This window comes from Vombatus ursinus, unplaced genomic scaffold (assembly GCF_900497805.2).
Source record: "Vombatus ursinus unplaced genomic scaffold, bare-nosed wombat genome assembly UNPS02014863.1, whole genome shotgun sequence".
NCBI classification, from domain to species: Eukaryota; Metazoa; Chordata; class Mammalia; order Diprotodontia; family Vombatidae; genus Vombatus; species Vombatus ursinus.
The window spans coordinates 24,457,519-24,481,299 of NW_020954641.1; the positions used below are offsets into that span (position 1 = coordinate 24,457,519).

Genomic DNA, 23,781 nt, shown 5'->3' on the forward strand with positions numbered 1-23,781 from the left:
ATGCAGATGAACTCATTCAAACAGACTCATGTCACATCTTCTCTGCCATGTTGCTGCTTCAGCTGGTGGTTTTCTGGTGGGTTCATGCCAGCTTTGTGTTCCTTTCTCTACCAGGCACCCCTTTCCCAAGGTGTTCAACCGGTGCAACAGGAGGGAGCTGGACAGGTACCTGCAGTCAGGAGGTGGCATGTGTCTTTCCAACATGCCAGATACCAGGACATTGTATGGTGGCCAGAGGTGTGGAAATGGGTACCTGGAAGATGGGGAAGAGTGTGATTGTGGTGAGGAGGAGGTAAGAACTTGGTGCTGGGAGGAAAGGGGGAAGGAATATGGTCATGAGGGGAGAAACAGGGACTTTTGAGACTGTTTAAAACTCAGGGGGAGAAAAAAGGATGCTACATTTGATTATTAATTGATCCCAAAGGTCATGTAGAGACAGCCTGGTATAGTAAAAAAGACCACAGGATTTGAAGTCAGAGAACTAGACTCTGTGAATTACAGACTCTGTGAATTACTGTCTCTATAACTTTGGAAAAGTCACTTGCCTACCTCTAGTCCCTTGGCCTCAATTTCCCATCTGTAAAATGAAGGATAGGCTAGTTTAGTAGACAGACCACTAGAGTGCTGAATATACCCTTACCAGGCCTCAGTTAGAATCTCTGCCCTGTCACTTCATACTTGTGTGACCCTGAACAAATCACTTCACTCCTTGACCTCAGTGTCCTCATCTGTAAAATGGAAAGGATCACGTTGGATTGGGGGAACCTATAAATTCCGTTCCAATTGGACTGGATGATCTCTGGTATCTTTCCAGCTGTAAATACTGTGATCCTAAGGATAGGGAAGAGTAGATAAATAAATAATTCCCTGAAGATGGTGAATAAGGGCCAACAGGGGAAAACTTGGTCCTCTTTTCATGTCCAAGCCCAGATATTCTCTAGATAAGTCCTGCTCAGAACTACCACCCTGCCTTTCCTCCACTGAATCCCCGAGCCTCTAGCATGATTGTAATGAGAAAGCTCCAAATGTCAACTGAGAGTTTTATCAGCTTGCTGTGTATGATTCATACATGAGAAGCTCACATCTGATTAGTAAATTAGCCCCACTGAGGCCAGGGGGTGGAAGAGAAGGATTATCTGCCACAGGCAACCTGCAGACTCAAAGTGTTTTAGGGGTGGAAGGGACTAGTTTGGCTGAGGTCAATTTTAGTAAGAAAGGGGGTTTCTGGGACAGAACCCAGGAGACTGAGCTATGTCCCACCTGCCCCTTGTTTTAAAGGCTTTAACCTGGGCAGTTGTGGGCCAATGAGTGGCTCTGAAAGGTGTGGACTTCTGGGACCCTACCTTCTGGAGTCTGTGGCTCATTGGATGGAAGGGTGGGGACATGGAAGGGAGGCAAATGGATTTCTGTGACCCTCTCAGCTTCACCACCTCTTCTTATCAGCCCTGTAAACACCTCCTGACTCCTTCTCTCTCCCCTAGGAATGCCACAATCCCTGCTGCAATGCTTCTAATTGTACTCTGAAACCAGGGGCGGAGTGTGCACATGGCTCCTGCTGCAGCCAGTGCAAGGTGAGGAGACAGGGCTACCCCAGAGAGGGTCAGGGGCTCCGTGACCATCTTCCATTGGGGGAGGGAGATGAATAGGAGTCAGAGAAGCTTTCAGTGGGAAGGGACCACCAATGAGCACTGAGTCTATCACCCTGTCTCTAGGTCAGTCTGAACTCTAACCATCCCAAGAAACTATCCTTTCCATTCTTTAAAGCTGCCAAGATGTATGGGCTTAGCTTTCTTTGGGAGACTAGCGGAAGACCTGGTTTATTATCCCAGGAGGAACTGTTTTACCTGTCTTAGTGGTGAATAGAGAACCCTGAGCAATGTCCCCTAAGGAAGACAGATACATAACAAGGGGCAGAATGCATTCTGGGGCCTGAGACTTAGTGAACATTGATTGCTAACAACCTGTTGCTAAAGATCCTTATCTCCCCTAATGCAGCTCTGCTCTTTTTCCAAAGTGTAGCTGAGGTTTCATTCATAAAGTCAGTTCACAGCCAATAGTTCCTCAACTCAAGTTTATGCTGCTTGTAGTTGGCTGAAAGGTTGCAGAGAAGGGCATAGTTTTTCCTTGTTCTTTCCAGAGTAGCTCCCAAGATGTCTAGGATGGGCCTGGGGCCTCCTCAGGGGTGTAGAAGTGGGGCTGAACAGAAGGTGTGAGGCTCTGAACGATGGTGAAGAAATAGGGAGGGGGAGAGATAGGAGCCTGCTTATACTCTTGCCCACCAGACTTTCATTGGAATCCCAGTAGGGATGAAGTTGGGAAGGAGTTGAGTTAATGAGAGAGTATATGTGCAGTGTTGTGGGAATGAATACTTTGCTGCCTCAGTGGTGTGCACACTCATTCCCATGGTGTTCCCACAAGTCTTCAGTGTCTATCCTTTTATAAGTTCTCCATACAGTACCTGCCCAGTAAACTGAGGTTCTCCTCCCAAGTCTTTTACTATTTAATGGATATTTATGGAACAGTTGTTGTGTCTATCTATGACTTCTTGTATTTGGTGCTTAACTGACCCACTTCCTTTTTTGGTCCTGTCCTTAATGATATTTGTCCCTCTGTTGCCCCTTGGATCATCCACAATCTTGATACTTCTGAGGTTATGGGTTTCCAAAATCAACAGCCTTGTCACATCACTGGAAGAGTATTGGGGTTAAACATGGGAAATCAGAAAAGTCTTAAGGAATGTAAAGTGAATACTGATGAAGGGGCCTTATTGATTTATTCCTTCTTTCCTTCTGACTCAGCTACTACCTCCAGGCACTCTGTGCCGTGAGCAGTCCCGGCAGTGTGACCTCCCGGAGTTCTGTACTGGCAAGTCACCTCATTGTCCTACCAACTTCTACCAGATGGATGGCACCCCATGTGAAGGCGGGCAGGCTTACTGTTACAATGGCATGTGCCTTACCTACCAGGAGCAGTGCCAACAACTCTGGGGTCCTGGTAAGGGTTTCCCCTGAAGACATACCAATCTTCCCAAAAGCTCTTATCTCAACCTGATTTTTTCCTCTAAATGCCAGGGGGTAATATAGCATCTAAGAGAACCTCACAACTCATACATATGGTGCCTTAAGATTTAGGAAGTTTTATATAAACTTATTTGCCAAAAGTAAAAAAATAAAATCAACAAAATAAAACATGGGTCCTGGAGGCAGCTAGGTGGTGAAGAGGACCTGGAATCAGGAAGACTTAAAATCTGACCTCAGACACTATTTGCTGTGTGACCTTGAGCAAGTCACTTAATCTCTGACTTGCCTCAGTTTCCTCATCTGTAAAATGGGGGTAAAAATAGTACCTACCTCCTAGAGTTGTTGTGAGGATCAAATGGGATAATATTTGTTAAACACTTTGCAAAACCTTAAAGTGCTATATCAGTGCTCTATTATTTTTATTATAAGAGTAGTACAGAGGGGAGTGAACAGAACATAAAAGGGGTTCTGGGAATCTCCCAGTACAAACTTACTGATGGTATAGTTTTGCAGAAGACTTCTTCTGAGCTCTCTAGAAGGAGGCTATTTGATAAATGTGTTCTTTTCTCTTCCCAGGAGCTCGCCCTGCCCCTGACCTCTGCTTTGAGAAGGTGAACGTAGCAGGAGACCCTTTTGGGAATTGTGGGAAGGACATGAATGGAGAACACAAGAAGTGTGCCATGAGGTGATGATTGAGGAAAGGACTGACAAAAAGGTCTTTCTAGTCACCATACCCAGTCAAGCCCTGACCCCAGGGAAGCTGGGGACCTCTGTAAGCTCCAAATGGGCCGCAGCAAAGGATGGACCCTGGCCAACTGCCTGTTCTTCTGTCATGCTTGTTTATAGTTGCAGGCCTTTCTAAACCAGGGCCTGGTGACAGAAGGGAGATGAATCACTGCTAATTTCTTCTCATGATTGGAAAAACAAACAAACAATTTACAAAACTGTGCTATCAGTCACTCTAGCTTTCCTTCCTCCCATAAAGGGGGAATTGGCCTTGGCCAATTCTCCTGCCCAATTGATACCACCATCACCATGAATGGGAGGCAGATCCATTGTCAGGGCACCCATGTACATCAGGGTCTGGAGGAAGAGGAAGAAATGAATGCTAGCTCCAGGGCTAGTGATTACAGGAACCAAAGTCATGTTGCTTTGGCTTTGCTCTGTATAGTCTCTCTCAAGAGAAGGATTCTTTGCTCACTGAGAAGAGGACCTTTCAGTTAGGGCCAGTCTTACTGATCATGGTAAGAAGGAAGTCTGCTCTGTGGTTACTATAGGCCTCTGTATTCTTCCCTGAGTTCCACCTCCCCTTTTCTTCATTGGGTTTAGAGATGCTAAATGTGGGAAGATCCAGTGTCAGAGTTCAGAGGCCAGACCCCTGGAGTCCAATGCAGTGCCTATTGATACCACCATCACCATGAATGGGAAGAAAATCCGCTGCCGGGGCACCCATGTATACCGAGGTCCGGAGGAAGAGGGAGACATGCTGGATCCAGGGCTGGTGATGACGGGAACCAAGTGTGGCTATAATCACGTAAGTGCCCCTACCTTGCAATAGTGGAGAATGGGCTTCAGCAAGTCTGGGTATTACAGTTGGGGATGTCAGGGATGAGCCCCTCAGCCTGTCATAGAGGAAGAGTATTAGGGACAAGGTGGACAGTAGGGATAAAGTAACTGTATAAATTCATCCAATCCCCAAATGCAAAGCTTCCCATTGGAAACATGGAGATAGAGGGATTAGACTTAATCCACTTGAACTCAGAGGGAAGAACTAAGGACGAATGGATGGAAGGTGATACAACAAGATAGAGTTCACCTTAGGATGAGAAAGAACTTCCTAGCCCTTAGAGCTGTCCCCCAGTGGAATAGGATGACTTTGAGGGTAATGAAGTCCACACTACCCATTACCACAAAGGCCAAGGTTACTATTAACAGAGGACAGCCAATCACTCATGAGGTTATTGCAAGGGGTGGGGGTGGGGACTGTAGGGGAAAATGGCTTCTTATTTCTGGTATGAAATATCATTAGATGATGAATACTCCAATTCTGTGGCATTAAATGATATAGTCAGGGCTATTTGGATTATTCTGCTTACTATCAACTGCCCTATTGTTTCCATTCATTTAGAGTTGACCACAGCTACCTCCACGGCAGTACACTTGTATCACACTTTGTACCTCTGAATGACCCTTCATGTACACTGGCAAAGCAGCCATCACTTAGCTTCATTTTGCAGATGAACTGTCCTAAACACACTCATATGTGCTTGCCGGCACGTCACCACTTAGCAATAGTTTTGGTTACCCCTGGGCTCTTGTCTCTTGGCTTCTCTCTTAGCACTTTCTTTTCTTGTGTGGAGACCACTGGGAGCTCAGTACTACACTGTACTACTCAGATAGACAGTAAATGTAAGGATTATCACCACAGCTCTCAGCCTTGTAGGACTCAGGGACACACAACCAGGAGATACCTACCTCTTCCTTTGTCCTTGACCTCCCTCCTCCCCCAGTACACTCACTGCTTAATATTCATTCACTCTGAAAGTGGAATAAGCTGTAAGGGTCCACATCTAGATGTCTTTTTCCTCTTTCTCACTCCCTAGTGTTGTAAATCCTCTCACTTCATGTATTTAATACCTAACCCACATTCCATTCTCTGTCTCTTGTATTTCCCTGATTCAGAACCACAATACAGAGATGCCCAGGGGTAGAATCTTGCAGCCCCATGCTTGCCAAGCCAGGTTCACTAGCATCATCTTTTATAGCCTGAGGGATGACTAATGACTGCTGATAGCCTTGAGGACACAGGGCCTTCTGAGCATGGCTCTCTGCCTTCTCCTGGGGGAATCTCAAAATGAAGAGATGGAATCTCAGAGGGGTGCAGTGGCTTCAGTCTTGATAAAGACAAGTCTTAGAAGTCAAGGTTCCTGATTCCCAGTTTATGGTTGACTCAGTTCCTTCCTCCTACAGATTTGCTTCGAGGGACAATGCAGGAACACCTCCTTTTTTGAAACTGAAGGTTGTGGGAAGAAATGCCATGGCAATGGGGTAGGTCTTGACAGAAGTCCCATCCATGTCTTGTCCTCCATCTGTTTGCACAGGGAGTGGAGGGAGGTGGTGGTGGTGGGGCTGCCACATGGCAGACTTTCATGCCTCCTGTCTTCCCACCACAGGTCTGTAACAATAAACAGAATTGTCATTGCTTCCAAGGGTGGGCTCCACCTTTCTGCAACACTGTGGGCCATGGAGGCAGCATCGACAGTGGGCCCATGCCCCCCCAGAGTGAGTGAGATACCCTCATCTTTGTCATTCCCTGCATTCTAGGACAGTGAATGAAACAAGTGGGGAGGGAAGAGTGGAAGACCTTGGGAGCAGCTTGTTACAGTAATTATAATTATGATCCCTTATTTTTCTCAGAAGCTTCTTCAGTTTAAATGACCCTAGCATTTGCATTCAGAGGATTTTTTCCAGTTTGGTTTCTTCATTCTCTTTCTGGTAGGTGTTGGCCCTGTGGTAGCTGGAGTGTTGGCCGCCATCTTGTTGTTGGGTATCATCCTTGTAGTGCTCTATTACTGCAAAAGGCACAGACTGGGCCCGCTCAAGCCCTCAGCTCTCCCTTCCAAGTGGAGGCAACAGTTCAGGTGAGATGAATGTCTTGACCTTGTGGCTCACACGGCCACTACTCTAAGTTAGAGCTTGATCATCACACTCCTGGACAATTATAATGCTCCCCCTCAGCTGGTTTCCCTGCCTTGAGTCCCTCACCTTCTAATGACAAGTCCCTTAGAAGTCTAACATTATAGCTGGACCTTTTGGGGTCATTTTTGTCCTCTTTTGGATTTTGGAGGTTAGAGATGAACTAGTTTTGGATAAAGGGCTAGATCTAGCAGGATCCTAGACCAGGGAGACTGTAATGAAAGGTTCTGGTATGTGGAGCTGGCAGCATAGAGCAACATGAAAAGTTCCCTCAGATCACCAGTCTACAAGGATGTCTTGGCATTTTGCATTGCCAAGCCAGTTCACCCACATCATCTTTGATAGCCTGGGAAATCATTAATTATTGTAGACAGTTGTGGAGACACTGTATTTCCCACAAATGGCTGTCACCCTTCCCCTGGGGTTCTCAAATGTAAAACTCAGAAGCCTCTTATCAAAGAGATATAGTAGTTCTGTCCCAGGGCCCTCTTGTCTTCTCTAAGTGTATACTACTTCACTTGGTGATCTCAGCTCCCATGGATTTAATTACCATCTCCATACTAATGATTCTCAAATCTTTCCTTCCTGTCCTAAGCTCTCTGCTGACCTCCAACTTTGAATCTCTGACTGCCTTTTAGACATCTTGACTTATATATCCATCTGAAGCTCAACACGTCCAAAACTGAACTCATTATCTTTTCCCCCAAACCCCTCCCCCCCGCCCACGCTACACACACCTTTCTAGTTACTGGAGAGAGAATCACCTTCCTCCCAGTCCCTCAGACTTGCAAATGAGGCGTCATCCTAGATTCCTCTCAGCTCTCACCTCCCCAAAACCAATGTGTTGCCAAGAGCTGTTGATTCATCTCTTTAATATGCCTTCTTCTCTCTGCTGACACAGCCATCACTCTAGTGCAGGCCCTCATCACCTCACACCTGGACCTCTGTAATGGCCTACCTGCTTAAGTCTCTCCCCACACCAATCTGTCTTCCATTTAACCACTAAAGTAATTTCCCTGAAGCGTGAATTTAACCACTCTACCCCCTACTTAACAAACTCCACTGGTCCCCAGTTGCCTCCAGGATCAAATACAAAATGCTCAGTTTGGCATTCAGAACCCTTCATAACTTAGCCTCCTCTGCCCTTTCCAAGTCTTCTTATGCTTTACTCCCCGACGTGTGCTCTCTGATCCTGTGTCCCCGGCCTCCTGGCTCTTCCATGAACAAGAAGATGCATCTCTCAGCTCCAAGCATTTTCTCTGGCTTTCTCCCATGCCTTTGCTCCCCTTTCTCAACTCAGCTTACCGACTAATATAGATGCCTTTGAGTCCCTTCTTCCATAGGAAACCTTCCTCAACCTTTCTAAATTCTAGTGCCTTCCCTCTGTTAATTATTTCTTATTTATCCTCCATCTAGTTTGTGTGTGTGTGTATACACACACACACTCACACACACACACACACACTCATATTTGCTTGTTGTCTCCCTCATTAGACTGTAAGTTCCTTGTGGACGAGGACTGTCTCTTGCCTCTTTTTTTGTATCCCCAGCACTTAGCACAGTGCCTGGCACCTAGGAGGGGGTGTATATTGATTGCTTGATAGTTACAGTTTTAAGTCTTAGTAGAGCCAAGTATTCAGAGCTCTTGTTTCAGGCAAGGTCAGGGTTGGGGGGAATAGGAAGGGGGACATTGGGAAAAGATCTTGGTCCTTGTGACAGAAGGCACCCTGAGAAGGGAGGCAGAAACACAAGGATACTGGCCCCTGTGGGCATAGACCCTAGGGTACCATAAAGCTGCTGGTGGAGAAGGGGACCAGCAGGTGAGGAACAAAAACAGGTCTAGGCTGGGGGCAGCTAGGTGGTGCAGTGGATAGAGTTCTGGCCTTGGAGTCAGGAAGACCTGAGTTCGAATCTGGTCTCAGACACTTAACACTTAGTAGCTGTGTGACCCTGGGCAAGTTACTTAACCCTGATTGCCTCACCAAAAAGCAAAAAAAATAAAAAAGAAGAGAAAAATATTTCTAGGCCCTGAGGAAGAGTTCATGTGGGATGCAGCTATCAGCTCTCCAGATTACTTAGGGCTGGGGATGAAACAGCTGTCTGGTATCTTCTTATTTTTACTAATAATTTTGCTAACTTGGTTCTAAGTTCAGGTATTTTTGCCTGATGAGTAAGTAGAAGGGCCATCAGCACTTTCCAAATTTCAGTGCCCTGGAAGTAAATTAATCATCCAATCAATAAACATTTATTAAGCACACAGTAGTGTGCCAGGCCCTTGTCATGCAAAACAGCAAAATGAGACAACCCTTACTCTCCAGGAGAATAAAACGGACAATGTTACGTTAAATGCTAAACGTGTAATCTATGGGAAAACATGTAAATATATCATTATGTGTAGAATAAATACAAAACAAACACAAGGTTATTCAATACAAGTGTTTAGAGAAAGAAGGAAGTAATACTTGAGATGTCCAGGGAAAGGCTTTGTGTAGATTAGAAGGTGGTGCTTGAAATATGCCTTGAAAAGTAAATGAGAGATTCTCTGAGGCTGAGGTGAGTGCACTCCAGGCTGGGGGTGGGGGGACAGCTGGTACAGAGGAACAGAGATTGGGCAAAGCCAAATTGCCCCATCCCATTTCTGTCTCTGGAGTCAGGACATGAGACTTTCTATTTTGGCGTGTGTTAGACTGTTTCATTTTTTTTAAACCGCCATCACTTCCCCCTCTCATTCCTCTTTTCTCCTTTAACCAAAACCAACCACAGTTAATGCAAAATCTTCTGATGCAGAGGCTTTGACTGACAAATTAAATTAAATTTTGTGTCCATGGGCCCAAGCCCAAGCTTTCTGCTGGATCCAGCCTGGAAGGAAGAAAAGTAGTATTGGAAAGGTAGAAGCCCAAAAAGAATTTGTGATGCTTTCCATCTTCAGAGGGCCGGGCCTGTGTATCATTCTTAGACCAGGCTATAAAGATGGGGATGGAGCATGGTGGGGTGAGTGCTAGGAATCATACAGAGGGGAACAAGAACTCCTTCTTTTTGATTGGAGTAGAAAGAAATGTAGGGGAGGGGAAAATCTGGACACATTGATTGCAACTTGGAACCTGAAGGGACAAGTTCGTCTTTGATAGCACCTGTGGTTACATGCTTCCATTTTTCTGTTTCCAGTTGCCCCTTCAAGGTGACCCAGAATGGTGGGACTGGCCATGCCAACCCAACTTTCAAGTTACAGACACCGCAGGGAAAGAGAAAGGTAAATCCTTTGTATGCTTGGGAAACCTGTATCTTCTCCCCATTTCTGCACCCTCCTGGGACCATCTATATTGCATATATGCAGAATTTTCCCTTTGGTTTTCTCCAGAATTCTTGAGGAGGGTGGAAGATGGGTTACAAACAGGTCTGTGAATAATTTTACTGAATTGGCCAGAAGTTATGACTAATTATGGCACTCTTGGAAAAGACATTGTGTCTCTGGGTGATCAGGAAATTCTAGAGTTAGAAGGATCTTTCAGAATTCATCTTGCTTATCACTCTACCTCTGGTCCTCCATCCCAATGGGATATATAGGAGGGCAACTAAGATCTAGGTCATTCAGACATGGGGTACAAATATCTCATTGGTGTTTTGTGTTTTACCCCATATATAGGTTACTAACACACCTGAAGTTCCACGCAAGCTATCACAACCTCCCCCTAGACCACCCCCAGACTATATGCATGGGGGGTCCCCAACTCCCCCTCTCTCGGTAAACCTCAGTAGGAACATCAGGAGCTCCCCAGGGGCCATGACCCAAGTGGAAAGAAAAGAATCTGTGAGAAGACCTCCCCCAAGCCGGCCAGTGCCTCCAGCTCCAAATTATATTGCTACCCAGGTAAGAGTTTGCCCCATTCATAGTGTGAGGGCTGGAAGGGATCTTAGAGACCACCTAGAACAACCTTGTAATTTTATAGATGGACGACCTAAGACTTGGAAAGCATAAGTGACTTGCCGAAAGTTAAATGTAGTCGAATGCAGCATGCCACATAGGTGTTAAAGCAAACAGCATCAATGCAATATAATCTCAGCAACTGCCTACCCCATCACTACCAGCTGCAAAGGACTTAGAACAAAGAACTCATGAATAAAAAGTTTCCTGTTTTATCAGAACATGCTAATGATACCCTCTAATGAGAGGACTGTCTGCTGAGGAAAATCAGGCAGGGGTAGGTACCAGGGTTTCTAAGGAAGTGGCTGCTCCTGCCCTGAAGCTGGTCCTTCCATCTTCAGCCAAACCTCCTGGGTTTCGTTGTTTGTTTCTTCCCCTTTCCCAGAGACAAAACTACTCAGTTGTATTCCTGTTGCCTCCTTCACCTAGGGTTTCCTCTTGTTCCTGGTCTAGGTTGTGCAGGCTAGGATTTACTGACAGGTCTAAGCTATCCCTGTTCCTTCAGATCCTCAGGCTTTGGTGGGTTTGGGGGAGTTAGGATAAAAGTTATTGTTTAGTAAACTGAGAGGGTTTGGTTCTGATTTTGAAGATTTTTTTCCTTGATGATACTTCTCTTTCTGCATTTCCTAAAAACTGAGAGAAGAAAGGGAAATAGAGAAGAAAAAGAAGTGAGAGAAAGGGGAAGAGATGGAAAAAAGAAGGGAAAGAGGTAACAAAGGGAAGAGGGAAGACATTAGAAAGAGGAAGAAAGGAAGGAAATGGTGAGAAGAGAAAGGAGAAAGCAGAGAGAGGATAAGTTGGGAGAAGAGAGGAAAAAAAGAAGAAACAAAAAATATGGAAGAGAAATAAGTAAGGAGGAAGAAAAAGAAGGAAAAAAGAAACTGAAGAGAGTGGAGAGAGAAATTGTAAGCCTATTATTCCTAGAAACCCACATAATTGTTTTTTGATGAGGAAAGAGCCAGGCTCACCCCATATTGCCCTCTCGCCCTGAGCACCAGGTCAAAGGGGTAGAAGAGAAGGCAGAGCAAAAGGAATTCAGATGTACAGTTATGTCTCTGGAGGACAGGATGAAACAAACAACCAGCTTCAGCAGCCAGCCCCCACCTTCCAGTTGACAAGGCTCCTGACAGGAAGAAGGAGCAAACAAAACCAGGAAGGGCCCATGAATCCATGTCAAATAAATATCCCTAGTGCCTAAGTACAGAGATCGTTTCCCCTCACATCAGGGGTGTTTACTGAGACAGAGATGCTGAGCACAGCTGGGTTAGATGTCCTTGGGCAGGCTTCCAGTCAAGATGGTGGAGTGAGAAGTTACAAGGAAACTAAGCTCCTCACATTCCCTTAAAAAAAATAGAGAAACACCAGAGTGGGGGAGATAGTTTAAAAACCACACATGATAATAAAAATTTACCACAAAAGAAAATTAAGGACCAGCACAATAAGTAAACACAATACCACAAAACACCACAAAGCAACTGAAACAAATTAAAATCTCAGAGGCAAAAGAAACAATACAAGATATCCTGACATCCTTCAAAGGACAAATGCTACATTTAAATGATTTAATGAGGAATTTCCATGTTAAGAAAATTGCCAGAAATTTTTAAATGAGAGGAACTGAAGCTGGAATGAAAAGATACTTTTAAAAATCAGGAGGATATGATGATTAAAAATATGATTAATCTAGAGAATGTAATGGAAAAACCTGAAAAGATCTTTATAGAAGCAGTCAACCTTAGATTCACAATGGTGGAAAACAGGCTCACAGACAGCATATACAAAGTAGAAAAACAAGCTAAGAAGAGAACTCACATATTGAGAAAATGTATAAGTATTCAAATACAAGGGATAGATAGATAGATCTGGTATGCTTGGGTAAGGCATGCCAATGTCAGAGGTTGCTGACATCCCAGAAAATGTGAAAAAACAAAAACAGAGGGGCATTGGAGTCAGGAGGACCTGAGTTCAAATCTGGCCTCAGACACTTGGCACTTACTAGCTGGGTGACCCTGGGCAAGTCACTTAACCTTGATTGCCTTACCAAAAAACAAACAAACAAACAAACAACCAAAAAAAAACCCAGAAAAAAAATCTTAAAATTAGATTCCAGGAAATTATTCAGGAAAACTTTCCAGAATTATGAAAACAAGTGACAACAGGCAAATGTAAAGAATCTACTGGTCCCCTACTTGGAAAAAATCTGTGAGTCAACTTTCCTAGATATATTATAAGTGTTAAAATAACAAGGAAAGAGTCCCATATGAGCTGCAGTAAGACAAAAAAGGACATATTAAGAATTGCAATGACAGTAGATTTCCCAAGAAAGAATGATCAGACAAATTGGAATGTAATATATACACAAATTCATATTTTTCTTGATAGTAATTGACAGGTATGTAGCATTTTAGGAGGCAGCTACAGGGCTCAGTGGAGAGAGCACTGGGCCTGAAATCATGACATTTGTTGCTGTTCAGTTGTATCAATCCTGGCTGGCTCCTTGTGACCCTGGGGGTTTTTCTTGGAAAAGATACTGGATTGGTTTGCCATTTCCTTCTCCAGCTCATTTTATAGATGAGGAACTGAGGCAAACAGAGGTTAAGTAACTTGCCCAGGGTCACACAGCTAGTAAGTCTCTGAAGCCAGATTTGAACTCAGATTTTCCTGACTTCAGGCACAGTGCTGTAATCACTAAGCTACCTAGCTGCTCCAGAATCAGAAAGACCTAAGTTAAAATTTGGCCTCAGACTCTTACAAGCTGTGTGACCCTGAGCAAGTCACTTAACATCTGTTTGTCTTAATCCACTGGAGAAGAAAATGGCAAACCACTCCAGTATATTTGCCAAGAAAACCCCATGGACAGTATTGGTGTGGTATGGTAATGAAGAATTGGACACAACTGAATGACTAAACAACAAGTGTAGCACTAAAGTTTGCAAAGTACTTTCCATAGAGTACTATGTAATTTGAGTCTCATAACACCCCGTGGAGCAAGTATTATTAATATTATACCCATTTTACAGAGGAAGAAACTGAAGGTCAGAAAGGTAAAAAAACAAAACAAAACAAAAACCTGCTCATGCTCACAAGGTTAAATGTCTGAAGTGGGATTTGAAACCAGATCTTCCCAGCTCCAAATCTGCCGCTCTATCCACTATCCCTTATGCGTGGGCTAGAAATCTAGCATTATCTGTCCAGTCAAACTTAGTATACTGTTAGAAGGAAAGAGATGGAAAAATGGTAAACTTTTGGATATTGAACAATTCACAAAACCATGTGCATTTCAAAAACATTGTAAAGGCAGCCAGGTAATTTAGTAATATAGGCAAGGACTTACAATAACACTTCTTACATCAAGATAAGCTATTTCACAAGTAATTCTGAAAACCTTCAGAAAGTGGCACTGACTAAATTAAAATTCAACATGTTCAATGAATGTAAGAAAAGAGGAAAAAAGATGGAAAAGAAATACACATTCCCCCCCCCCAAGTATACATAGAAAGTAAACAAAAATATATTCTGAGTAAGAAAGAAGATATTGGTAAGAAAAGCAGAAATTCTATACACCACATTCACGGATTATAATTTAACAAAATTAGTCAAAAATGATGATCATGTAATCAAAAGATAAAAGCCATTTGGGTCATGGTTAAATAATCTATTAAATAACATCAAGTGAGTGAGAAAATTGTAAAATTGAATGAAGACCACAAGGTGCTATATATAAAAATCTGGGGTATACAATGAAAATAATACCCAGAGGCAAATCTAGTAGTGTTGAATGCCACTATCAACAAGTAGAGAAACTTAGCCAGATGAATCTACACTTAAGTATGTTAGAAAAGAAGAAATAATACCCCCAAAGAAAATAGAAAAGGAAATAACCAGAACAAGAACTAAAGTTAATATAATTGAAAATAATTACGCAATGGAAAGGACAAATAAAACCAACAATAAATCAGTAAAGAATGGGTATATCAATTAAAAAAAAGATAACCCCTAATTTTCAGAGTTAGAAATGAGAAAGCAGAAATTATGAGACCAGAACAAATCAAGACAATAAACAGAGACTACTATGCAAAGCTTTATGCTAATAAAATTTGAAGAGCTAAAAGAAATTGATGTTTATTTACCAATATATGCTGTTAAAATTATCCCTGCCAACATAGAAAATCTATTCTGTCATAGAAGAAGGAATCAAACTTCACAGAACAAATCCCCTTAATAAAAGGATTTGTTCTGTAAAACTTGGACTCAGTCAAAGGGCCGCACCCAAGGACCTAGAAGACCACATATGACCTCAAAGGCTGTAGGTTACCCACCCCTGCCTAGACTGACATAAATACCTAGAAATCCACTCCCCCCCACCCCAAAACACCAAAGAGAAGCACCCTTATTACCCAAGAGATGGAGAACCAAGATTAATTATGCAGATCGTGCCATTAGGCTGTGCCATATGTTTTGCAGCTTCTAGGAGACTTTCTCAGTATTTTTTTGATTGTCTGATCCAACAATCTGTCACCACCATTTTCTCTTACCACCAAGACTGGTCTCCATTTATCACCAAATCACCAATGTAATCTGGCAAAAATACCCATGGAGTCAACCTCTCCTCTCCGTGGTGGGAAGATCTCACAGTGGGAAAGACACATGAGAGAACCCTTCTTTGTGCTTGACAATACCTGGCTTTGCTCTCTGAAGCCCAGCCTGGCAGGCTCCCAATTTTCTGTATTACTATTGCTTCTTAGTATAGTTATCTAAGTTTTATACTGTCTTAGGCTTTTCATATCTGTTGTCTTCTTTGAATCTCACAGTGACCCTTTTAGGCAGGCAAATAAAGAGATTATAGTCCTCATTTTACAGCTGAGGAAAATGAGATCTACAAGGCTTAAGTGACTTAGTAAGTTTAGTAGCAGAGTTTCAGCTTTTACAAGTTTCAATGTCAGCAAATACTTAAAACAAAAAGCATTTATTAAGTGTTTACTATGGCTAAGTGCCTACTATCTGCAAAACACACATGAGTTTGGTGCTTGGGAAGTTATAAAACCCTTGGAAGGTCTTGAAGGCCAAACTAAGGACCCTGAAGACCTAGTTCTGTATTCCTAGCACTGAAAGTCTTCAGTGGGTTCTTATTCAACATTTCTAGTCTCCTGGCCCCGCTTCTCCTCAAAGGCACCCTGTGCTCAGAGGAACGTTTCGTAGGCTGGTTGATTGATTTCCATGGAGTTTTTCGTGTCCCTGGATAACCAAGATCCTCCTTGTCTCCCCGCCTGTTGGACTACTGACTCTATCTGGAGAATTCTTTTTTTAAGAGCTGTTCAGTAGGTTAAATGTGGCTCTTAACACAGCCAACTAAGAGTTGGGGAAGGCCTCTTGGGCTGCCTCATGCTGTTCTCTGTCATGATCAGCACTCCCTTCATGGCAGGAGAGAAGCAGGGAGGCCAAACATGAGATATGGATGAAGATTCCTCCCTGCTAATGTTTCCCCTCAGACATGGCAAACAGCTGTTGGAGTAGAGTTTTTCCAACAACATTTTGACATCTGCACACAGCTGTTCGAACATTTCCTCGCTTTGGACCCAAGTGATGTCTCCCTTCCTATTTTGCTAGTTGTTCAAGGGATCGTTTTGGAAGGAATTGAATAAATTAGACAAAATTCTTCTCATGTGCAAGAACCACTTACCCATCCTTTCACTGGAATTCGATAATCCATGTAAACCAGTTTAAATTTTCCAAGGTCTAATGACGCAGATCATAGATTTTTCAGGTGCTGAGATTATCCTGATACTTTTTCTACTTTCCATTAGCATCTCTTCTGAGAATGAGCAGGGGGAAAAAAGTACAGATTTAAAAACTTAAACCTGTCCAGTTGATTTTTCTGGTTTAAAAAAAGTCAAAAAGCTACATGAGAACAAGGAGTATGCCTTGTTTTTCTAACCTTGAACTTAGCAGGTGCTCAGGAAATGTTGAATGAATAAAAAGTTGGGTAGGGGTTGGCAAAGTGGGTACCCCAGAAGTCAGTAGGGTATTTCGTTGACTTGTGAGGTAGCTTCCATTTCTTGCACTTGATAGATCTCCTTGAGAGATGTCAGTCATTCTATCAAAAATGGAAGAGAAGGTTGGAAAAAAAGAACTGAGTCAAAATCAAAATTGTGGAATTTGAAATCTCTGTATTTCTCTCCAAAACTCCCATTTTACACCCCACTTCTGCTACCATTCCTTTTCTCTCCTCTTACTCATTGAGGCAATGTGGGCTGATGGGAAGAACAAAGGGTTGGAGTCAAATTTGAGTTCTAGTAGTAGCTCTGTCTATAAAAGCTGTGAAATTTTAAGTAAATCATTTAGCCCCTCTATCCCTTCTCATCTGTCAAATGGAATTAATATATGCCCTATCTATTCATATAGACTTCCTGTGAGGATTCTTGTGAGATTGTATCTGTGAACAGATTTTTTAAAACTTTAAAATGCTAAATGAATATATACTGTTATCATCAATCAATCAATCAATCAATCAATCATTATCATCATTAGCTGACTGGACACCTATCAGTCTCCCTGACTATTTCACATAAAGTCCTGTTTCCTGATGCTCTAACCTAGCATATAACCTTAGGCAAGTCACTTGACCTCTCAGGGCCTGTTTTTTCATCTGTATAATGGGTGGTGACAGGAGGGAGGGCTCTTGGCCTAAGTGATCTGTAGAATGACTTCCATCTTTAAAGTTCTGTGGATTTTTTAACCTATTCAGTTGAGTTGCCCTAGGATTCCAGCTCACTTCCCTGAAAATGAAAGAGTTGGACTAGATCATCTCTAAGGACCCTTCTGACTCTAAATCCCATGAACTGAATGAACTCTTATCCTCCACAGTACTTCTGTAACATCCCAGCAGGCTTGCTGACCCCAAGGAGACCAGTCCCATTTTTTGGTCTCTGCTCTTGCCCTGTCTGTTTAGAGTCAGGCTGAAAGTCTCTTTACTTTCTCCTTAGGATTTCTCCAGACCTCGCCCACCCCAGAAAGCTCTGCCTGCCAATCCTGTGCCGGGTCGCAAGACATTCCCAAAGAATGGTGGCTCCTCTGCCCTGCGGCCACCTGTGGCTGGAAGTAGCCCCCGCCACCTTCAGCCACTAGCAACTCCAGCTCCTAAGGTGTGTCTCTCATGGAAGCATTTAGAATAGGAATAGGTACAAGTTGCCTCTTCCTGCCCTTGGGGTCCAGAAAAGATAAGTGTAGTTCCCTGGGGGCAAAAGAACAGACACATCTATGGCCTTGTGCCGTCCATATTCCAAATGATGCATTTGGGCAGTTCTTTTGTGATTAGTATGTTGCTGTGTTGCCTATTCTGGGTGGGGATTGGGAAGGTAATGAAGGCAGTTGATTAGCCCAGCTTTGGTTTCACACAAGAGACTGATAGATGCATGAACAGATATGGAAGCTTGAACCCCTTGCTAAGCCCTTAGGTTGTAGGGATGTGATTTGTTGGCAAGTTGGTTTTTTTCTGAGGAAGCAGGATGGCAACATAGTGGCAATAAGAGTTCTGGTTAAAAGACCTGGGTTTGAATCCTAACTCTGCCACATACTAGCTCTGTAACTATGGCGCAGGTCAGTGTACCTCTCTGAGTCTCAGTGTCCTCTTCTATATCACTGGGCCAATGTGAAGATGGCAGTCTGTAAACTTTAAAGGATTTGAAATATGAGTTTGTTATGGATGAACGGACTGATACTCATTGAAGGAGGTCACTCTCTTAGTGGTCTTGTTTAGCAAATGTCCCAGTGGTTAAGTTTGTTTCTATTTAGTGTGTTGAACTAATGGTTTCCCCTATTTCTTTCCAAAGCTTCCAGATTTTAGAGCCCAGAGGGCTGGAGGAGTAACTAGCTCAAAAACCTAATCCCAACACTTGACTTGAGGAGTCCCAACCTGGAGTTCCCTTTTTCCATGAAGACCCTGGAAATCACAAAAGATAACGTGGCCTTGTAATCAGGCAGAACCATATCTAGTCACTTGCCATCTTAATTAACTTACCTCCTCCCCCCACCTTCAACCTCATCACCTCCAATTCTTGGATACTTTGACCCAGACCTAGTATGGTCTAGCTTCTTTTGGAAGCCCAGAGTGACTTATTTCTAACAAAATTTAAGTGTCGTTTTGTGCAATATATGATTTGGGGAGGGGGAGAGAGTAGGAGCCTGGGAAAGAAGATGAGCATTGGCTTCACCTGACTGTCAACCACTCAGCATATCTGCAGAGATTGAGTCACTCACCTTCCAGTGGTCACCTGAGCCCTCAAAGACCAGCACTGGAGGAGAAATTGGGCTAATGAGGGATGTCACATCTATCTCCTAAGCCATCTCATATCAAGACTCAGCCTGGAGAAGCCATACTGGAGGAGGACTCATCTACCATGTCTTCCATGCCTTCTCTAAGAAATTGGAACAAGTGGTTCAGCTCCAGGGAACCCTGGGACCCAGAGAAGAACCAGAGGAAAATCGCTGCTGTGATCAAGGTGTTCCAGGTCACACGAGCCATCTTGGTTGGGATGCTTTGTGTTGATTTTTTGTTCATTTGTGATGCTTATCCTGTGGAGGTCTGAGTACTTCTCCTTCCCTACTCCCCTTTCCCCTTCTCCATTATTCATATGGGTCATTTTTGACTCAGATAGGTACTACAGCTAGGTTAACCACTCCATCTACAATAACATAGACAGCAGGGGGGAGCGCTGTGTTTGTGCCTCCTCTGAGCCATAATGGTAATGCCAAAGGTCATGAGTACCAATAGATTGGGACTCTTATCCTCCTTGGTGCGTATCAGGTACATTCCATTCTAGCTCTCGCTACCCTGGAGTTCCATTGTTTGATCCTTCCCTTTCCACCTCACTCTCCCTCAGGCTCTCGACTATAATGATGCGTGGTGCTTTGGTGAATGGACACTATCAAGCCCTGTCTTCCCAGGGATGTGGTGCGTATAGCTATCCTCAGGGCTTATTAGTAATTCCCTAAAACTGCAGAGAGGGTCTTGCTTATAAATCTGTGTTTGTCTTTGTGTTTTGGGCTTCCTGGTATTGGATCTCAGGATTGCTGACCGGAAGAGGATTGGCAAGGCGGAGACATTAATGATTGCCCCCCCCCCTTAGTTTATTCTTAATTTTATTTCATGAAATCGGGGGTAAAAGCAGACATTTTGGTTTTTAATGTGAATCTAAGGGATTGCCATGTGACTTGGATTAACTCTGACTATCTACCTGGTCAGGGTATCTTTTATCTAATGTTCAGCCCTCTCCAGTCAATTATTCCAGAAAGAATACATCCCTTGAATTTCCCAACTCTGAAAAATACTCTCCCTAGCAAAAGACTCAGAAGAATGTCCAGATCGCAAGTCCATTTGGAATGTTGCTGCAGCATTCTTTCTGCCAGCCGGCTCACAGCCCCTTTATAAATGGTCCATCCTAAAGGACCCAGTTCCTCATAGATCTGTGGGAGCTATACCAGAAAAGAATATTTGCATCTAGGGGAGACAATGAAAAGAAAAATGGCTTCATTAGCCATTTGTACATTGGCAGAGATTCCAGTTGTAAAGCCAGCTGTTTTCTCTAGCCTTCTGGAAGCCTCTCTTCTAATCCCTAATTGTAGGAGATGGACAGCTGAGATGTCTAGCTGATGGGAGAAGGGCAAGCCAGCCATTTAATTCTAAAATCATTTCTCCCTGAAACAACATGGAAAGGAAACTAGTGATTTGCTTTTTCAAAGACCTCTTTGTCCTTCCTACTCCTTGTCCCCACGCATGGGCATTGGAAATTGGAAATGGGTGAATTTTCTCTGGATCTCTGACCCATGTATTGTTTCTGCCTCTATTCTATGTAGGCAGGTCAGTCAAGCTGATAGAATCTCAGGCTTGCAAAGAGCTTTAGTCACTGCCCCTCTACCCTGATTCCCATTTCCTTACCATGCCTAAGAAGCACTGCTCAGGATATAAGCCCAAGAAAATCCCAGGGAATATAAAATTCAGAAACCAACTGGAAAGGTACCCCAGTCCCTTTCAAAGTGGTAGGCTGAGGCTTTGCAAAAACAGAACCTTCCAAAGTAAACTTTCAGTACATGGGCATGTGTGTATATCAGTATGAGAGAGAGAGAGAGAGAGAGAGAGAGAGAGAGAGAGAGAGAGAGAGTAGTAGTACATTTGCTTATTGGTGTGTGTCGAGGCTGGAGGGCATATGTGAAGTTTTCTATTAATTTGGGAGATTTTACACAGAGTTGAGATCCTTTTCTCCTTGATTCACTTATTAATTGTTTACAATTGATGATATTTGTGCATCTATGCAAAATACTTGAATAATACAAATCATTGTGCCTTTTTTCTTGTTTATATTTAATTAAAATGAATTATGGTTTGCCATTTGAAATGCCGCATGAGTTGTCTTGCAAATCCAGCCTATACCAAAACAATCCCAGAGCATCCCACTCCTGGGATCTGGACACCAGCAGCTGCTCAGCAGTAGAGAGCTCCCTGTAGCTTTTAAAAGGTTACATCCAAGCTGCTTAAAAGCCATCACAGTAGAACACAAATGTTTCCAGTTCACAAGGAGGAAAGCCCAGACTTCCATTTCACCAGTAGAGGGGGCTGTTTTTCTATACAGTATAGGACTAGTTCAGTTGTCTCCACATAGCTTTGAAAGGCTGGGATAAGTTGAAAATACCAATGAAACCCCCTGAATGAAGGCTTACACGTAGAGAAGCAAAAGGACAAAGTTCATGGATCAGTGGCGTTAGCACAGAAAGGAACTTCAGAGATCATTTAGTCCAGTGATTCTCCAAGTGGAGTCCAAAGATTGCTAGGAGGTCCTGAGATCCTTTCAGGGAGCCAGGAGGTCAAAGCTATTTTCATAATAATACTAAAACAATTTAATTTCTAATGTGGTAAATGTTGATAGAAATAACTCACCCAAACAAAAGCTCTTTGTGGGGTCTTGAATAATTTTAAATAATATAAAGGGATCCTGGGACCAAAACAGTTGAGAACCTCTGATTTAATCCAACATTCTCACTTTACACTGAGATAATGAGGTCCAGAAAAGGGAAGGAACTATTCAAGGTCTTACAGCAAATTGGTGGCAGAGATGGGATTAGAAACCAGGACTTGCCAAATGCTTTTTCTACTTGGACAGGCTACCTCTTAATGAAATTTATTTTGGAGTCATCCCCATTTAGAGCAATGGGCTTTGGACTGGGCCTTATCTTAAAGAGGCCATCCCTAGAGGACTGAATTATAGATGGCCTCAGGCTTGTTTAGAATAGGAAAACTAAGGGGAGGTGAAGAATGTTCTACAAATGATATCTCAAAGTAGTAACAATAATAATAGCAGCTTACTTTTATATAGCACTTCAAGGTTTACAAAACATTTTCTATACATTATCTCATTTAACCCTTGCAACAACCCTATGAGGTAGGTGCCATTATTATCCTGATTTTAAACAGATTAAAAAACTGAGGCCCAGAGAGGTTGGGTGACTTTTCCAGGGTCACACTGCTAGTAAGTGTCAGAGGCAGGGTTTGAACCCAGCTCTACCTGGTGCCAGGTCCAACATGCTACTATGTATACAGTGCTGCCCCTGAAGATAATATTGTGGTCAACTGGTCAGCCTCCATCCCCCAACTGATAAGCAAAAATGGACAGGTTGGAATATCAGGGAAAATCTTGACATACCCAGTGACTGACTTATAAATAGTTTAGGGGCATTTAGTTGAGATCCCCTGCTTCTAAGATTCCTAAGGGCACAAGGATCAATTAATCAGAGGTATGAAAACTTTTGTCCTCTGCACTCACAGGTACACTTTTAATCTCAAAGGGCACGAGGTTCTTCTCCACTACAAAAAGTAAATACATTGCTTTGATTTAGTCCTTGACAGAAATCCACATTCATTAGAAACAGGGAAATCCAAGCTCTAGGGACATGGCCAAAAGCTTTCCCACAGGGACCATCAGATCTCTGAGAAATTGCTTTCATCTGCTTGGGACTTGGGTGTATCAATACACATCCCTGGGCAACCAACAATAGCCTTACTCACAACATCGTTTGAGCTTTAAGAAAGAGTTGTCCTTCTTACTAATTTTTTTTTTTGATCCAGATACCATCATTTACTTCCCTCAGAGGTATCTGCACCAATTCCTCTACTCTTGCAGCAGGGACAGAAGAAAGGGAGACAGGTAGGGGAAAATTAGTCAGTCCTCCCTGAGCCCAGCCCATCCATCCATCTTAAAGTCCCTGACACTTTAGCTCAGCCAGGATTCTGGTGCTGGCAGCTGCTCTGATGAGCTAGCACTCAATCGGCTTGGGGGAAGGGAGTGGGGAATGATGGAACATGAGGCAGCTGCAGCTGTTGGAGCTGGGTACTTATACTTGGGTGGCTGCCTTTGTAGGCAGCTCATTGGCAGAGATTGGCCCTTGTGCAGCATTCAGAGGAAAGGAAGCAGCAGCCAGCATCAGGGAGTTGGGTGCACCCTGCCAAGTTCATAGCCTGTGTGCCCACAAGGTCATCTAGATGCAAGGCACACTTTTGCTAACCAGGGAGCCAGGTCATTGAGGCAACAGCAAAGGACAGACATGGAAGTCTTTCAGTCCAAAGTGCTTGGTTAGGGCCCAGAGTAAACAAAGAGTATCAATCTGCTGGCTTCAGCAGACCTAGTATTGCTTCCTTCTAACCCTCACCTCCCATACTTGTTTCCTTCTCTCCCCAACTCCAAAATACCATATCTTGTTTACTTCTTAAGGAGGAACAGGAACTAAAATGTTTTGCCATATTCCAACTCAGAAATCAAGACATTTTTAAAGAGTAAGACAGCATGGAACAGCTGTCATTCTTCCAAGGCATGAAGATGAAATATAAGGGAGAGTAAGCACACCAACTAATTCAGAATTTGGTAGTGACAAGTCTTTTGTTTGAATCTTGAGGTCATTGTGTGACCTCCCTAGTGACTGGTATCTCAGCGTGCCAAAAGAGAGAGAGACAGCAGATGTCAACCACTGAGCTATAAATCTAGGGGATTAATTTGGCTCCTGGCTTTTCTTTTTTTCACTTTTATTTCTTTCTTTTTAAAAATTTTTCTTTTGCTCCAGGCTTTTCCCTGAGTCAGAAGGTGACTTTCTCAGAACAAA

At 43.2% G+C, this 23,781-nt stretch overlaps 1 protein-coding gene across 2 annotated transcripts in view; it reads left to right on the forward strand.

Moving 5' to 3' along the window:
* Nucleotides 1–23,781, forward strand: part of ADAM19 (ADAM metallopeptidase domain 19) — a 146,108-nt gene that overhangs the window by 109,744 nt on the left and 12,583 nt on the right. The window contains exons 12-23 of one of the 2 annotated variants that reach the window (XR_003567289.1): nt 115–292; nt 1,482–1,571; nt 2,799–2,994; nt 3,597–3,705; nt 4,350–4,554; nt 5,991–6,068; nt 6,194–6,302; nt 6,520–6,661; nt 9,882–9,966; nt 10,360–10,584; nt 17,622–17,780; nt 18,468–20,794. Coding sequence is in view for 1 of the 2 variants with exons in the window: in XM_027841891.1 (XP_027697692.1) it covers nt 115–292; nt 1,482–1,571; nt 2,799–2,994; nt 3,597–3,705; nt 4,350–4,554; nt 5,991–6,068; nt 6,194–6,302; nt 6,520–6,661; nt 9,882–9,966; nt 10,360–10,584; nt 17,622–17,780; nt 18,468–18,521 (1,630 nt within the window). In the remaining variant the exon portion in view is untranslated. Of the gene's footprint in view, nt 1–114; nt 293–1,481; nt 1,572–2,798; nt 2,995–3,596; nt 3,706–4,349; nt 4,555–5,990; nt 6,069–6,193; nt 6,303–6,519; nt 6,662–9,881; nt 9,967–10,359; nt 10,585–17,621; nt 17,781–18,467; nt 22,026–23,781 lie in introns of those variants that run through there. The other variant, XM_027841891.1, reaches the window with a different exon arrangement.